We start from the raw sequence: 15571 nt of genomic DNA on the forward strand, positions 1-15571 counted from the left end.
GCTTGCCCATTAGCTTTCTTTCTTGGCGCACCTATTGGATTCGTCCCTGTATTTTCCTAGCATAGAGCCTGATCCAGCTACAGCAGGACCCCCTGGCTGTTCTTATTGTACAAACCTTATATAACAACATAAGAAGAGCCATGTTGGATCAGCCCAAAGGTCCATCTAGTCCAGCACTCTGGTCACACACAGGCCAAGCAGCTGTCGACCAGGGACCCACAAGCAGGTTACGAGTGCAACAGCACCCTCCCACCCAGGTTCCCCAGCAACTGGTACATACTGTAGGCTTACTACCTCTGATATTGGACACCTTCAGTGTTCATGGAAGTTTCTGATGGGGAGGGAAGCTCCTATTCTGGTCATGAAGGTTCCCCCCACTGCTGCAATATTAGATAATTCCAGTGCAGGCAGATGTGACAGGGCTGCCCACGATATTGTGAGGTCAAGCAAAGTGCTTTGTAAATGATTAACAAGTATTATTTTGATTATTAACAATGATAATAGTAATGACAACATTCCTGTTGTTAAAGCAACTTTATAAACCCATTTCCTGCTGTTTTAAGCAATTCGTCTCCCTGTCATTTTACATATATGTAGCTGCCCAAATCTGAAAAATGATAAGTTGAATTATCTTCCTATTAAATGTGCCATTTACCTGCGATCGAGGTCTGAACCATTAGGAGAGGAATCAGAATGCAAAACTCCAACTGGAAGACCTCTTTCCTGGAAGGAAACACAGATGTATATGAAACTGATTCAAGATAAAGAAAGAACAAAATAACAAACGAAGAGACAAAGGACATACAGAGAGAAAAGCTTGCAAAAGGAAATGCCCAGAGAACCACTTGTTTGTAAAAGTGCCATGACTCTTTGCCAAGGTGCCTCTGTTCCTCACTGACCACATTCTTTCTAGGAAGGAATAGTTCAAGCAAAGGATGTGAACTCCACAAGTTCCTCCATCAATTTTGGCTCAGTTTTGCCCCTGCCACCATAGCCTTCTAAAACACAGTGTCTAGAAAGCCATCAACTAAGGTGGCTCCCCTCCCCCCATCCCTGGTCATTTGGACACTGGGATCTCTTTGGGGTAGAGTGTGTGGTCATTGAGGACTGACACACGTGAGAACTCCGTAAGCTCATCACAGGATCTCCAGGGCCCAGACTAAGAACTTTTGGTGCCCAAGATGGAAAATCCAGCCGGCATTCCCCCTTCCAGTAATTAACATAGGGCTCCATCCCCCAGGAAGTTCACCCGTGGAAGCCTTATTGAGATGGATGCTCTTCCTGGGTCCCTGACCATCTCAACAGAGCTTGTGCCAGGATAACTGCCTGGTGAAGATTGCTGCAAGATCAGATCTATTTGTCTCCCACTCTGCTGCCACCTGTAACAGCATCCAAAATCTGCTGCCTCTCACCTTGCTCATGGTAGGGCCGCCTCTGATGACTCCACTGAACTGGAGCCTTCTTGCAGGAAAAAAGTGAAGTGTGTATGTCAGACATATGCATAGTACGGAAGACAGTCCTGAATAACCCCTATACTTTTTGCTCATGGGGATGCTCTTCAACTCATCTCACAGAGGGAGCACATCTTATTGGCCATGCCTTCTCCAAAAGGCTCAGAGGATGTGCCGGTGGAGGAATATAGAGAATTTCTCAAAATTCTTCCCCAGATTCTCTTAAGGATATGGGGCCTAACTTTATATTACATGCAAGAGTGGGTGGTGGTGGTAAAGCGGCTCAAGGTGAGGAGATGGAATAGAGAGGTGGTGATGGGGAGGGGTACTTAACCCTTTCTCTGTCAAAATTCCCCTCCTCCAACCAGTTTCTAGACCATGGAAAGCAAACTCTTCCCAGCCAATGTATGAACTCCCGAGGAAATGAGGAGGCCTAATTTCACTGAGAAGTTCTAATGAAGAAGTTGCTTTCCTGCAACTGGAAGTAAAGTGCTAGCCAATACCCTCCATTTCCCAGGAAGTGGTGCAAACTGAACCTCGTGCTGTGAATCCCTCAGTCAAAGCTATGAAACACACATTGATTAGGATGGTTGCGTGTCAAGATTCTGTCCAATGTCAGCAAAACAAAAGAGGCTTCAGGTTGTTTTTGAATGGTGAAAATCCCTTTTTTTGGGGGAAGAGTCAGCTGAATGCTGATACTGCTCCAAACTGCAAGCTTGAAATGTCAACCTGAAGCACCTTCTGGTGTGCTCAGAGAGTGAGAGCGAGCGAGAGCGAGAGCGAGAGCGAGAGCTCAGGCCTGCATGGGGGATTAAAGAGGTATGCCAGCGCTTGTAACGTCTGTGCCTGTTGGAGAGCAAGGTGCAAATGTGGACTCAAGGAATCCACAAACTTATGAATTTCAAGGCAAAATGGAAAAATGAGAGAAAAAGTGTTTTCTTTGAAGGTTGCAGGTAGGGAATATCGCAAAACTGCCCAAAGGCTCTATCCCACCCCACCCCACCGTATGCACCGCAAGCTACAACTTGAAGTCAAATTATGCATCAGCCATGGGTTAGTTTGATTAGTAATGAACAAACAAAACACAATGTCGGCAAGCCCAAGTGAAATGGACAGGAAATGCGTACAAGAACAAATGCATTCTTGCACACTTCCAATTCCATTCCATGGTTCTTGTGTTGTGTAGTAAGTCAATCACGCGCAAAGGTTTTTAGATTGTCAAGTTAGCTGTTATTTGAACATCTAATAGAACCTGAGCGTGTTACTTACTGGAAACGCAATGGATACTGTTTTGGGCCTCTGGTGGGGCAGGTTCCAATGGGATGGTGATAACAGAGGGAGTTGGGGGCTTGGGCTGGGGGGGCGGAAAGTGGAAAAAGAGGCAGTGAACAGCTCCCCTTGGACAGACACATGCAAGTTTACTGTACTGCGATGGCTGCGACACTCAGGCTGACAGAAAACACACAAAGCGCCACATTAACCCTCCTCCTCCTCTGAAAGCGAAGCCTGGCATTCCGGCTGTTCAGGCCTGACTGCGCTGCTGCTGCTCCTCCAGCTCTCTTGGCACTGGCCTCGGGAGGCTGCTAGTGCGCGTGTGGCCTTCTTGGTGTGGATTTATTCTTTTGTCAATCGCTTCAGGATTGGCATACATCAGAAATGGTACATAGATATGAATAAATCAATAATAAATACGTTGTATTGAAAGTAAGCCAAGCTACAGTTCCTTTGTTTTTCTAAAGCACTCTCCAGACTTATTTAAAGCACTTCTGCAATGGCCCTTTCCTCTTGCATATTTGAGGAACTTAAAAGTAAACACCTCATATTAAATTAAAAAACCCGGCCAAATTGCTAAACCATGCACTTGATAAGCATTTCATTGCTGGAGCACAGAATTGCCATTACACTCGGTTAACGACAGGTTCATTTAAATAACCGAACCTCTATTTTTAGAGGGCATTTGCATATTGTATGCATGACAGAGATGTACAAAATTATGCCTGGTGTGGAGACTGTGGATAGGGAGACATTTCCCCCCTAGAACCCAGTGGGGTCATCCCATGAAGCTGATTGGTGGGAGATTCAGGACAAACAGAAGGAAGGACTTCTTCACACAGCCCAGAGTTAAATTATGGAATTCACTAACACAAGAAGTAGTGATGGCCACCAATTTGGATGGCTTTAAAAGAGGGTTGGGTAAAGTCCTGGAGGAGAAGGTTAGCAATGGCTACTAGCCCTGATGGTTATGGGCTGCCTCCAGTATCCAAGGCAGTAAGCCTGTGTGCCCCAGTTGCTGGGGGCGGGAGGGCGCTGTTGCACCATGTCCTGCTTGTGGTCCCTGGTCGACAGCTGTTGGGCCACTGTGTGAACAGAGTGCTGGACTGGATGGGCCCTCCGTCTGATCCAGCATCAGGGCTCTTCTGATGATCTTATGCACATTCCGATGCATTACATTCAGTGCATGTACTTGAAATTCATGCATCTATACAATATATTAGACTGCGTTCAACACGCACATGTGTGCACACACACAAACTGCCACGTTTGTTGACCAAATAAATAGGCTTTCCTAACAGTGCCCTGTGTCCCGGATATTGCCAGATGCTGTTCTGGCAAACATGGGAGCATGGAACAGGGTGACCATTAGTTTGTGGCAAGAAGCAAAAAGTTTTAGTGATTTGTTATCATTGCTCTTTTTAAATTCATTCATAACAAACATCCCATCTCTGCCTAACTTCCTGCATCCAGGCCGCTGTTCATTCTTTTGCTCCACTACCTCAACTATGTTCAGTGCATCCTGTGGACCTCTCAATCTGTAGGACACCAAATTTTCAAATGTTCTTTCCCCACAAGAGCACTGTGTTGGGTAGACACCTTCGTCAATTACCAGCTATTAGCTTTTATGTGGTGCACAGTTAATAGAAATTAGTACTGTGGTTCACAAACTGGCCATTTCCTTGAAGCAAAGTTCAAGGAGGTCAGGATTTGCCCAATAAGAAATGGTGGCATTTTTCATCTTGTAATGCAAATATGTTTTCATCATCTTGGCCAGAAAGTCCCATAAAGACAATTATTACTAGAGAGAGGATTCTCTGACAACTATTACCCAGAGGACCTTTTCTTCTGTCGCCCCCAGACTGTGGAATGGCCTGCCGGAGGAGATTCGTAAACTTAACGCTCTCTCTGAATTTAAGACAGCTTTAAAGACTAGCCTTTTCCAGCAGGCCAACCCAGATGAATGTGAAACCAAGAATTTTTAAGATGTGTTGATTTGTTGAACTAATGTTGTTCCCCACCTTGATCCAAAGGGAGAGGCGGGTAATAAATATATGATGATGATGATGATGATGATGATGATGATGATGATGAGAGGTAGCATCACACAGGAAATCCAACTCTCAAAAGAGCTGCTGATGTGATCTACTTTTGTCTTTAATGGGGCTGGTGGGAAAAAAGTTTCCTGTGGATTGTTCCTATAGCCTAACAGTGCAATCCTGGGCAACTTCAAGCAAGAGATTCAATGGGCTTTAACTCTCTTGTAAGTGTGCTTAGTTTGCTTAGGATCCTAAGCGTGCTTAGGATTGCAGCCTCAAATCTGCAGCACAAGTGCCAAAAGGGACAAGCTGCTGCTTCACCCGGAGCCCTCTCTTGACATTCAACTACAGGAACAAAAGGGACAGCCGCCCTGTCAGCAATTGCAGGGTTGTTTTTTAAAAGTAAGCGCCTGCCGCCACTATTTACGGGGCCAGATAAACACTGCTGCGTGACCGGCTGCACGTGACTCCTTTGAATTTGCATTAGTTCGAAGTCTGCTTATGTGGAAACGGACCCCAAATATTCCACATGCAGGAGCTTCACAAGGCTGCTTTTCAGAAAGCAGCAGCTCCTTGGCTGAGAGAGGCCCCAGGTCCACGGTTGTGGCTCGTGCGGCACGTCCACGGCAAGAAAGCCCCACGGCACCTGCCCTCAAGCAGCACGGACGCACCTCCTCACTGCTGTCATCCTCGCCTTTGTTGCCTTTCTTCTTCTTCTTTTTCTTCTTGTCGTCCTCCTTCTTCTTATCCTTTTCAGGAATGATGTTATCAATCCATGCTAGATCGTGTTGGGAAAAGACAAAGTCCAGCATCTTCCGGACTAAAATCAAAGCTAAAATCTGAAAGGAGAAAACAAGATATCATCTGACATCCCCACCACCACTAGCTGTGCCTGAAACCTTTGAGCTTCCGTTCTGGGGAAAGAGTTCAACAGGAGTTCCGAACAGAGACCTCCAAATTGCCATGAAAGAGGCCAACCTGCACCGAGTTAGGGGTTGACTGTGTGCTGAACAGGGCAGCCACGTGCTCAGAGATTGGGCTTACGTGGAAGCGAGAAGAGAGTTGGGAGGATTCTGCTGCAAGGCATGAGCCCAACCCCTCTGCCCCCCTCAGTCCCACAAGCAGTGTGATGGGGCCATGGACGGGAGAGAAGAGGGAAAGAGAGGGGCTCTTTCATTCTTGCTCAAAACCTCCCGAGAAAGAGTGAACGTGGGGCTGGCAATTTCCAACCCTTGGGTAGAAGCAGTTTTCTTAGGAGTTCTAGGGCGAGAAGATACTCTGCAGATGTGTGGCTTCCTATCTATCCCATAGTGCCTATAGAAACAGAGGCCTCATCTACACCAAGCCAGGTATAGCACGATGGAAGCGGGATAAAGGATGTGTCAACAGTTGTCTGGGCACTTCAATACTGCTAAAAAGCGGTCGTGTGGCTCCTGCCTTTTATATACCGCTTTCATACCACTTTCATACTGCCACATCCTGCTTGGTGTAGATGAGGCCATAGTCTGTCTGTCTGTCTCTGTCTCTGCCTCTGCCTCTCATTCTAGCCAGAAGGTGGCTTTCTGTAGTGAGTAGAAAACAACTCTGAAGTTTGGAAAGCAGGCCCCTGAGTTTGTGGGTGGACCACTCCACACCAGAGCCTTCTCCCAGAACAGGAGACGGCAGGCAGTCTACTGAGTTGCCTACCATCACGGGGAAGATGATCGCTGCCACAGTAGACTTCAGGATCCAGAGTATGGCCAGGCAGACAATTTGAACCACCGTGAACAAGTGGATCCGCCGCAGGGGCACATGCCGAAGGTAGACGTAGTCAGGCTGGTGCTTGGCTGGCATCAAGAATAGCTTGCAGCGATCCCAGAACTATTGGGGGAAAGTAAGACGTTAACGCTAACTCTACGGGTGGGGAGCAGGAGAGAGGCAGAAACTCAGATTCAAGATTTTGATCCTGGCAACAGCGTGCAAAGGGGTGGGATTAAACACAGAGCCGCTAAAAGCCTTTCTCTGTGGACTTGCATTTGGGCAGCTTACAATTACGCATCTGATTTAATGGCTGCAGCACAAATCTGGTGAGGGGCGCCCTCCTGCTGTTAATGCTGCACTCTTAGCTTGGCATGTGGAACAGAGCAGTGTAGTTCTGCCCCCCCCCCCATGGGCATACTTTTCAGAAACACTGGGCATTCTCGCTCTGGAGATTGAACGCCAAAACTGTTATCTTCTTCCTCCCTCCTTCATTAGAGCTTCCTGGTAATTCAGAGGCATTGTGGATGGAGGGATGGGGAGGCGGTGGGGGGGGGGGGGGAGAGAAACAGACCCAGAGAGAAACAGGCTAGGGAGGGTGAGGGACCTTGCTGCTGCCCAAGCCACCCCTGCCTGCTGCCAGGTACCTTTGGGAGAGGGGAGGGGGCAGTGGGAAAGGAAGGGCTGGCTGGCCGTAATGGGTGCAGAAACGAGGGACAGAAGCACCACCAAACCGAAGGAAAAATGGGGAGAGCAGAGCTCTGGGGCTATAAATCTATCTTTTTATTCTTAAAACATTTCTTCAATGTACTCAACGCGTTTCGGACATTGTCCTTCGTCAGGAGCTGAAGAAGGAAATGGAGGAGGAGAAAACCACTAGACTGTAGTTTTACAAATCCAAGTGAAGTAGTCAAAACAATGATAAATTATAAAAGAAACTCTTAGCCAAGTATCTGTTGTTTCTCGAAAAGATTTTCAAAACACATCGAGTGCAATGAAGAACTATTTTAAGAATAAAAATGTAGATTTATAGCCGTAGAGCTTTGCTCTCTCCATTTTTTCCTTTGGCCGTAATGGGGCCAGCAAGGTGGAGGCCAGGGCCAGGGCCCATCAAGCCCATATGCTTTGTCCTGGGGAGGGTTCCCCCCTCCCAACTGAGGATATTTGTATTCTAAACTCCCCCAGTTTGAACTTTGTCCCATCATTGATCTAGGGTTTGGCTAGGCAGTGCTGCATTGCAATGAAACCTGAATGAAGGATTAGCTTTCAGTGAGCCAAATTCTTGATTTTTATCAACTTAACATGAAAAAGTTGTCTATACTTATTAATTTTCATTTATTTATTACATTTTTATACTGCCCAATAACCAAAACTCTCTGTGTGGTTCACCACAATTAAAACCATAAAATACAAGACGATGTAATGCAATATAAACTTTTAAAAGTTTAAAAATACAGAATAACAACAACAATCACCACATACAAGGTAGCAGCAGTGCAAAGATTCAAAATACAATGTGAGATATCAAACAGAAACTGAAAAACTAAAATGCTTGGGAAAATAAAAAGGTCTTCCCTAGGACCTGGAAAGAGCACAACACGGGCACCAGGCGGACCTTTCTGGGAAGCTCATTCCACAACCGGGGTGCCACAGCAGAAAAGGCCCTCTTCTGAGTAGTCACCACTCACCTCAGCTATCGATATGCGTCAGGCTCCTTAAAAAATCTGCTCCCTGCCCCCATACCTGCCCCAGTATGTACCACAGCTCCAAAGTGTCCTTTTACATTCTGAGCTGGGAACTCCTGCTCTTGCTCACCCAGTTCTACCAAGCCTGATTACAAGGGCAAACAAATAAAAGTGGGAGCCTGGCCCGAAAGGTTGACGATATCAGTGCAAAGTTGCAATAGCAACTCCTGTTCTTACCTGGATGCCATTGAGTGAGGCAACTCCCATGTAGAGGAAGACTCCATACAGCACAGGCATAGGGATATACTACGGAGAGAGAAAGGAGGCAGGCAGCTCCTCTTGATTAAACAGAAAGAACATTTCCACAATCTTTTTTTGATGGGGCTGCTAAGTGGTTCAGGCATTTTTAGATGGTGAATTGGTTAAATCGATTAAGGTGGCAATCCCATGCGTGCTTCCTGGGAATAAGACCCACTGGGCATAGTAGGCTTTATTTCCAACACACACACAACCATAGGATTGTGCTGAAATTGATCTGGTGTAGATATTCAGACGGTGACTGAACTTTCTGGATCAAAACTGGGCAACATTGGCAAAGCCTAGATTGACTGACCCGATGACAAGTCCCTGAAAACGGGCGTTTTACCTTTAGAATAGGAGCCAGGAAGACCGAAATCCCCGTCAGTACAAAGACAATGATTCCCGTGATCCTCTGCTCCCTGTCAAAGAACAAGCACAGTGAAATGGAGCCTCTGAAAGCACTTCTGTAAACGTCTGATTTACAGTGCAGTTGTGTGCATGCTGATGTAGCTGGAAGTCCATCAATGGAACATATCTATAGGTTTACATAAAAAGAGCTAGGTCAGACCAAGGGCCAATCTGGTCCTGGGCTGGGCCCATGGGCCACAAGTTGCCCTCAACCTCCCACCCCACCCCAACGTGGCCTCCATAGCTAGGGCCAGCCCTCTCGTGAGGAGGAGCAGGAAGCGTGGTGAATTGGGACATCCCCTCCCACGATGCCTGGACCTAAAGAAGGAACCGGCCAGAAAAAAGAGAAATGGGTTCTCAGGACGCAAATTATTTATTTTCACGAAGCCCAACGCCTTTTGGCCTGCCCTTTATTCAAAGGCCTTCTTCAGGGGACCATAAAGAAGGCACCCTTGGAGACGGGCATTTGGGCACGGCTGGCTGCTTGCCAGGTGATGAGGCTCTACAGACAGCTCACCTGCCCTGCAGAGCGGGTGGCAATGGCCATGCAGTATATAGGTAGGGTGGTGGAGGGGGGGGGAGATGCAGTGAAGCAGACATGAGGGGAGGGGCAGCCATGGCAGCCAGCAGTGGCGGTGTAGGTGTTTCCCGCCCTCAGGCCGTGGGAGAGATTGCACCGCCACTGTTGCAGGTGCCCCCAACACCACCCTGAATGTGCCCGCTGCAATCGTCATCATCATAACTGCCCAGAGAGCTTCGGCTATTGGGTGGAGTAAACATTAAATAAATAAATAAATAAATAAATCACCACCATTAATAATTGCATTTCTGTACTGCACCATAGTGAAGCTCTCTGAATTACAAAGATTAAAAACATTAAACTACAAGTACAAAGTTTAAAAACCCTTTACATAACACACACACACACTATGCACGAAGGCAGCATATATCTAAAAGCAACTTTGAACAGCCATAATCATAGGAACTATCTGGGACCACGTAGAAACTCAGCATGCGCTGCCAAATGCTTGAGAAAAGGACTTAAGCTGGTGCTGAAAAGATAACAATGTTGGCTCCAGGGGGGCCCTCATTGGGGAGATCATACCCCAGTTGGGAGCACCACTGAGAAGGACCTCTCCCTCATTTCCACCTTCCGAGCCTCCCTCGGAGGAGGCACCTGGAGGTAGATCTTGGATGCTGAGCGTCGAGTGTGGGTGGGCTCATGTCGGGGGAGGTGCTCTGCCAGGTATTGCAGTTCCAAGCCATGTCGGGATTTATAGGCTGAAACCAGCATTTTGAATTGTGCTTGGAAGTACATGGGCAGTGCAAGCGGGCCAGAGTCGGTCTTACATGTTCAGACCTTCTAGTCCCTGTCATCATTCTGGCTGCTGCATTTTGCATACGCTGCAGCTTCTGAACCCTCTTCAGAGGCAGCCCATGCAGAATGTACTGCAGTAATCTACTGTAACTTGGAGATTACCAGAGCATAGACAACAGACGCCAGGCTATCCCTGTCCAGATAGGGGCATAGCTGGGACACAAACTGAAGTTGGCAGAAGGTATTCTGTGACAATGAGGGCCCCCGAGCCTCAGGTGATGAAGATGGCTTCAGGAGAATCCCCAAGCTATGAACCCACTCTTTCTGGGCGCAGAACAGGTTGAACACCCTCCACCCAGTCAGAAGAAGCACCCACTAACAGCATCTCGGTCTTTCCTGGATTGAGCTTCAGCTTATTAGTCCTCATCCTGTCCATTGTCTCAGCCTTGCACTGATCTAGCACATCCAAGGCCTCACCTGATGAAGTTGGAAAAGAGAAATAGAGCTCCTATCACCAGCATACTGATGATGACTCACTCCAGAACTCCAGATCACTGCACTCAATGGTTTCATGTAAATGTTAAACAGTATGGGGGACGGAGCTGACCCTGTGGAACCCCATATGTGAATCCATGAGGCTGAGCAATGTTCCCCAAGCACTACCTGCTGGAGCTCAACCTCCAAGTAGGAGCGGAACCACTGCAATGCAGCGCCTCCCACTCCCAACTCAGCCGGTCGTCCCAGAAGGACCCCATGGCCCTGTCTTCAAGGGGCTGAGTTGGCGATGCCTCCCCTCAAATACCCTGCAGTTTTACTCACCTGGGGTGGCACCAGGTAATCCTGATGCCAAGGAGAGAGTGGGTGGTGGTGGTGGTTTTCCAGCAGTCATCTGGGTACCAGAGCCACCTCACTGCCCTCTTCCTGGTGGAAGGAGACCAATCGCTGGTCGCCTTCTACCAGGACTACCATTCCCACCCACCCTCCCCAGATTGGCCCTGGGAATGAGGTCAGACAACAGAAAAGTCGTACTGACCTTGCTCGCAATGAAAAAGTCAGGGTAAGGCCCTGACATTTTCAAACCGCAGCTTTGTGGGAAAGCCCCGCGGTGCTGTGAAGTGGTGGCTGCATCCTATAACTGCGCAGATTCGCAGCCACCACAGGGCCTTCCTCACGTACAGACACCCCCCACGGCCGATGGTCTCAAAAGCCACCGAGAGATTAAGGAGAATCAACAGGGTTGCACTCCTCCTGTCTGACATAGGTCATCTCACAGGGCGACCGAGGCTGTTTCCATGCCAAAACCTGGCCTGAATCCTGACTGAAATGGATCCAGATAATCAGTCTCATCCAAGAGTGTCTGGAGCTGGGCTGCTAAAGGACCTCACCCAGGAATGGAACATTTGCCCTGGCCTATTAAGATTTTATGGCTCTAGGGAGGATTTCTTCAGGAGGATCTTTCAGGGGAGCTGGGACCACTCCCTCTCACAGGGAGGCATTAATCACCTCTCTGGCCCAGTTGGCTAGGGAGTGGTGGCAAAAGATATCTGGTTTGCTGCTGAAAATTATTTTCAAGCTAAATTTGGCCATTGCAGCATTCTGAATTGGTTTTCTGCCAAAAACTAGTGGCGAACCAGCTTTTAAAAAAATGTTTTTATTGCCATTGCCCTGAGGAATTCTGCAGGGCATTGGAGAACTGTGGAAGGAACATGTGGGGACCCTGGACCTCCTGGACCTCCTGAAGTTGCCTGCCCCTGCTTCAGTTCACCATTCTAGTCATGCAATGGCCAACCAGCTAGCCGTGGGAAACCCACAAACAGGACGAGATTGCAAAAGCACCCGCCTCCTGCTCATGCCGCCCATCACCTGATATGCCCAGAAGTATTATTGCCTCCAATAATGAAGGTAATGTCTAGTTCCATGACCGGTGGCCCTTGATAGCCTTCTATTCCATGAATTTGTCTTATTCCCTTTTAAAGTCATTACATCTTGTGGTAGTGAGTTCCATAGTTTCACTCTGTGCTGTGTGAAGGAGACCTTCCTTTTATCTGTCCCGTAGCTCCCCACCATCAGCTCCATTGGACGACCCCGTTGGGTTCTAGAATTATGGGAGACGGAGGAAAACATCTTCCTGACCACTTTCTTCACAAAATGTCTCCCTACCAAATTTCTCCACACCATACATAATTTTGTACCCCTTTATCATACCTCCCCTCACTCACCTTTTTTCTAAAGAAAACAGTCCCCAGACAGTTTAGTTGCCTTTATCAGCACCTTTTCCAAATCTACTATAGCCTTTTTTAAGGTGCACTTTCCTGAACTGTATGTACGCAGTATTCCTAGTGTGGTCACACAACAAATTTGTATAAGGGCAATATGATATTGACAGTTTTATTTTTTATTCCTTTCCTAACAAACGTGGCATTTGCCTTTTCCCACAGCAGCTGCACACGAGGCTGACAACCCCAAGACCTCGTCCTTGGTCAGTTACTGCTAGCTCAGATCCCATCAACTTACATGTAAAGTTGGGGCTTTTTTGCCCCAATATGCAACACTTTATACTGGTGTACAGTGAACTGCATTTGCCATTTTGATGCCCATTCTCCTAGTTCGGAGGGTCATTCTGGAGCTCTTTGCAATCCATTTTTGTTTTAACCGTCCTCATTAATTTGGTAACATCAGCAAACTTGGCCACTTCACTGAATTTACCTTTTATTCCTACTCTCTGCTTTCTGTTCTTTAACCAGTTACCAATCTATAAAAGGACCTGGCTGCTGTTGTAATGGTGTGAGTGAATTGGGTTGTCAGCAAGACAAGCTGAGGAGGTTCATCAAAATTTGTGTGCCCATACATGGCTTTGTGGGTTTGCAAGGTGTGTGAAGCAGCAATACTGAGATGGGCAAATCATGGCTGGGGAGAGTCAAGGAGGAATTTGTGCTTCCGTTAGCAACTGCCTCTCCTCCATAGGAAAGGCCCACTCCACACTCTGATAGGCTGATCTTTCCCTGCCTTCTTGGCATTGTTGCATCCTAGAACAGGACAAGAGAAATCTTCTAGGTAGGAACCCTCACCTCACCCCCAGGAACTGGGGCTGTTCTCCTGGTGCGCTGGTCTCAGTCTCCATCTTCAAACTGTCAATATGTGCGATGGAAATGACAGTGGCTGCTACATACCATGGTAGCCCCATGAACGAACACACGGCCATGAGGATGCCCACCCAAAACAGGTCCAGGTGATAACCTGCAGCTTTCTGAAACAAAGGCACACATCAGTTAGATGGAACTGCATCCCACCTTTTTGGCCAAAGTAGGTGAAAACATAACAGAAAAATCAAAGCGAGTGGTTCCCAGTTGGTGGCACGGACCCCAGGGGGTCTGTGGCACCATTCACATATTAGCTCTGCAAGGTCCACATTTTAATAAAAGAAAATATGCCATCTCCTGCACTCTGTTTGCTTCGACAGCAACGTCATGCACCTGCATGATTTAGCGACTAGCTTCGGAGATTACTTCCCTGCACCTAATCCTGAAAACTCATGGAGAAGAAATCTTTTTGCATGTGGTGATGCACAACTAACAACTCTCTCTGCAGAAGAGCAAGATGCACTTGTTGTCGTGACTTGTGATGGTTCCACATTTTTCCAAGAATATAGACTGGACCAATTCTAGGGGGGTGGTCCACACGTCGCTCCCAGAGCGCTTCTATGCAACCCCAGAGCACTCCGAAAACGATAGTCTGACTTCCCTGTAAAAGAAACGAGGAAGAGCCGTCCATGCTGCTGCCGCTGCCGCCGTCGAGGAGAGCTCTCCGCCGGAGAGGACAGCTCGGCAAAAAAAGGCGGGGTGAAGAACAGAAGAAGCTCTCTAACCCGCCTTCTTTTGCTGAGCTCTCCTCTCCGGCGGAGAGCTCTCGTCGTCGTCGTCATCGTCGGCATGGACAGCTCTTCCTCGTTTCTTTTACAGGGAAGTCAGACTATCGTTTTCGGGGTGCTCTGAGGTCGCATAGAAGCGCTCTGGGAGCGATGTGCGGATCCCCCCTGGGTGGAGGTTTTTCCTGATTATAAGAAGTTAGGTGAAAAAGCTTTGAAACATCTAGTTCCCTTTTGTTCCACATATCTTTGTGAACAAACATTTTTGACATTTTGTTATATGAAGATCAAGCATAAAAATAGGGTCGATGTTGATCCAGATTTGAGATTAAAAGTAGGAAATATTGAACCGGATGTGGAAGGGATTGTTCGGGACAAAAAGAGGCATGATTTCTCCCATCACTTTTAGGTTTAGTAGCTGCTAGACAAGTCATAATTTGTTCAATTGTAAACTAGACGTTAGTAAAATTAAATTCATCTTTATATTCCTAACTAAATCATTGTCATTTTTACATGGTAATATCACAAATTTTACGGTCTGTTTTTTAGTATGCCTAAAAATTTTGCTTATTAGGGGCTACCCCTTATTTTCTCCAAAAAATTGCTTCGCACAGGTAACTACCATAGAGATAACGTTTTTTTTTCAAAAGTAGGGGGTCCTTGGCTTGGCATTTGAAAAACAAGGGGTCCACAGTACTTATCTAATTGGGAACCACTGCTCTAGAACCCTAATTCTAAGCATATATCTGTATCTGATTACAAAGTTGGAGAAAACAAAAATTAATGTATGGAGAGTATGATCAGTTTTTTTAAAAAATTAACATTAACAACAACAACAACAACAACAAATTTATTAGACACTTTTCTCAAAAGAAAGACTCAAGAGATTAAAAACATAAAACATTTAAAACCATTTTAAACAGGTAAAAACAATTAAAAACACCAAAATCTGATGAAACAGCTAAACGGAGTCACAGCATATGCAATCAAATGCCTGGAAGTTGAAGAAAGTCTTTAAACCTGATAAAGAAAACATGACAATGTTGGCACCAGGCAGACCTCGCTATGCTTCATGAGCACACACTATGTGCATCTACACTCTTGCGTGTGGATGCGAGTGCTGTGATCGCGCCTGGTGGCCTCAAATATAGATCATAACCACAGTGGGTCAGTCATGGCTGAAGAGGCCCTTGCACCTAGGCCTGTTTCATCCATGCCTCCATCCCCATTTCATACCAGGCATATATTCAATATTAGTGGATACCAAACTAGAAGAGGGAAAAAGTCATCCATACCCTCAGCTTGTGCTCCTTTCTGTTCACTATGACTGCTGTAATTTGCTGGTCCATGAAGATCAAGATGGTGACCAAGAGAGCAGGGAGTGCACTGGCCAAGTAGATCCACCAGGGATTCTTCCCAAACGGGAACACGAACCATCCTCTGTCTAAGCGGGTGGGCTGGAAACACAGTTCAAGGACAGATTACCCATGGCCACG

The 15571-nt window shown here is 46.9% G+C and overlaps 1 protein-coding gene across 1 annotated transcript in view; it reads right to left on the minus strand.

Moving 5' to 3' along the window:
* Positions 1–688: 688 nt before the first annotated feature.
* The window catches only part of SLC4A5 (solute carrier family 4 member 5), a 124317-nt gene continuing 109434 nt past the window's right edge, over positions 689–15571 (minus strand). Inside the window, exons 18-25 of the mRNA XM_063139273.1 lie at positions 15371–15532; positions 13279–13457; positions 8831–8903; positions 8422–8490; positions 6449–6622; positions 5434–5601; positions 2728–2805; positions 689–751 (exon numbers count right to left, since the gene is read on the minus strand). Coding sequence (XP_062995343.1) covers positions 689–751; positions 2728–2805; positions 5434–5601; positions 6449–6622; positions 8422–8490; positions 8831–8903; positions 13279–13457; positions 15371–15532 — 966 coding nt within the window. The remainder of the gene's footprint in view (positions 752–2727; positions 2806–5433; positions 5602–6448; positions 6623–8421; positions 8491–8830; positions 8904–13278; positions 13458–15370; positions 15533–15571) is intronic.

This window comes from Elgaria multicarinata, chromosome 12, assembly GCF_023053635.1.
Source record: "Elgaria multicarinata webbii isolate HBS135686 ecotype San Diego chromosome 12, rElgMul1.1.pri, whole genome shotgun sequence".
Taxonomy (NCBI): domain Eukaryota; kingdom Metazoa; phylum Chordata; class Lepidosauria; order Squamata; family Anguidae; genus Elgaria; species Elgaria multicarinata.